Genomic DNA, 1,061 nt, shown 5'->3' on the forward strand with positions numbered 1-1,061 from the left:
GGAGAAAAGAGGCCGAGGAGGAGGAGGAGGAGGAGGAGGAGGAGGAGGAGGAGGAGGAGGAGGAGTTGGAGCGCTGGCGGGAGCAGCGGCATCAGGTGGCTGTCCCAATGACAATAGCATTGAGCACTCTGACTACAGGGCCAAGCTGTCCCAGATCCGACAGATTTACCACTCTGAGCTAGAGAAATATGAACAGGTGATCTTTCTGCATGGAAGAGTTTTTATCCTCCCAACCCAAATGACCCTTTGTCCCCTCCCCTCCCCTCCCCCTTTGCCGTGGGCTCTGAGGCCAGGACAGGGACAGGCTGGACTCCGGAAAGGCCGAGCTGGAGGGAGTGCACCTCAAATAGAGAGCAGGGCCGGCTCGTACCTGTGTGGAGTTTTGTAAAAGAGTAAAATCCAGCTGAAGAGACTCCTCTGGAGCTTTGGGGGGGCTCTCGGCGCCGGGGGAGCGAGCGCAGGGGCTGCCGCCACAAATCCCTGTGTCCCCAGGCCTGCAGCGAGTTCACCACGCACGTGATGAACCTGCTGCGGGAGCAGAGCCGGACCAGGCCCATCTCCCCCAAGGAGATCGAGCGCATGGTGAGCATCATCCACGGCAAGTTCAGCACCATCCAGATGCAGCTGAAGCAGAGCACCTGCGAGGCCGTCATGATCCTGCGCTCCCGCTTCCTGGACGCCAGGTACGGCCCCGGCCCCTGTGGGCAGAGATTGGGAATCTGAGATAGAAATGGACTTATTCCACAGTACAACTGCTGGGGAGGGCCAGGTACGGCCCCGGTCCCTGTGGGCAGAGATTGGCAATCTGAGATAGAAATGGACTTATTCCACAATATAACTGCTGGGGCAGGGCGGCATTCCCAGTCCCTGTGGGCAGAGATTGGCAATCTGAGATAGAAATGGATTTATTCCACAGTACAACTGCTGGGGCAGGGTCCCGGTCCCTGTGGGCAGAGATTGGCAATCTGAGATAGAAATGTATTTATTCCACAGTACAACTGCTGGGGCAGGGTCCCGGTCCCTGTGGGCAGAGATTGGCAATCTGAGATAGAAATGTATTT

At 57.4% G+C, this 1,061-nt stretch overlaps 1 protein-coding gene across 1 annotated transcript in view; it reads left to right on the forward strand.

Annotated features, from left to right (window-relative positions):
• LOC108509768 (pre-B-cell leukemia transcription factor 3-like) overlaps positions 1–1,061 on the forward strand; it is a 7,336-nt gene that overhangs the window by 2,912 nt on the left and 3,363 nt on the right. The window contains exons 4-5 of the mRNA XM_017839346.1: positions 5–196; positions 493–704. Of these exons, the coding sequence (XP_017694835.1) occupies positions 5–196; positions 493–704 (404 nt within the window). The remainder of the gene's footprint in view (positions 1–4; positions 197–492; positions 705–1,061) is intronic.

This window comes from Lepidothrix coronata, unplaced genomic scaffold (genome assembly GCF_001604755.1).
Source record: "Lepidothrix coronata isolate B3197 unplaced genomic scaffold, Lepidothrix_coronata-1.0 Scaffold402, whole genome shotgun sequence".
Classification (NCBI taxonomy): domain Eukaryota; kingdom Metazoa; phylum Chordata; class Aves; order Passeriformes; family Pipridae; genus Lepidothrix; species Lepidothrix coronata.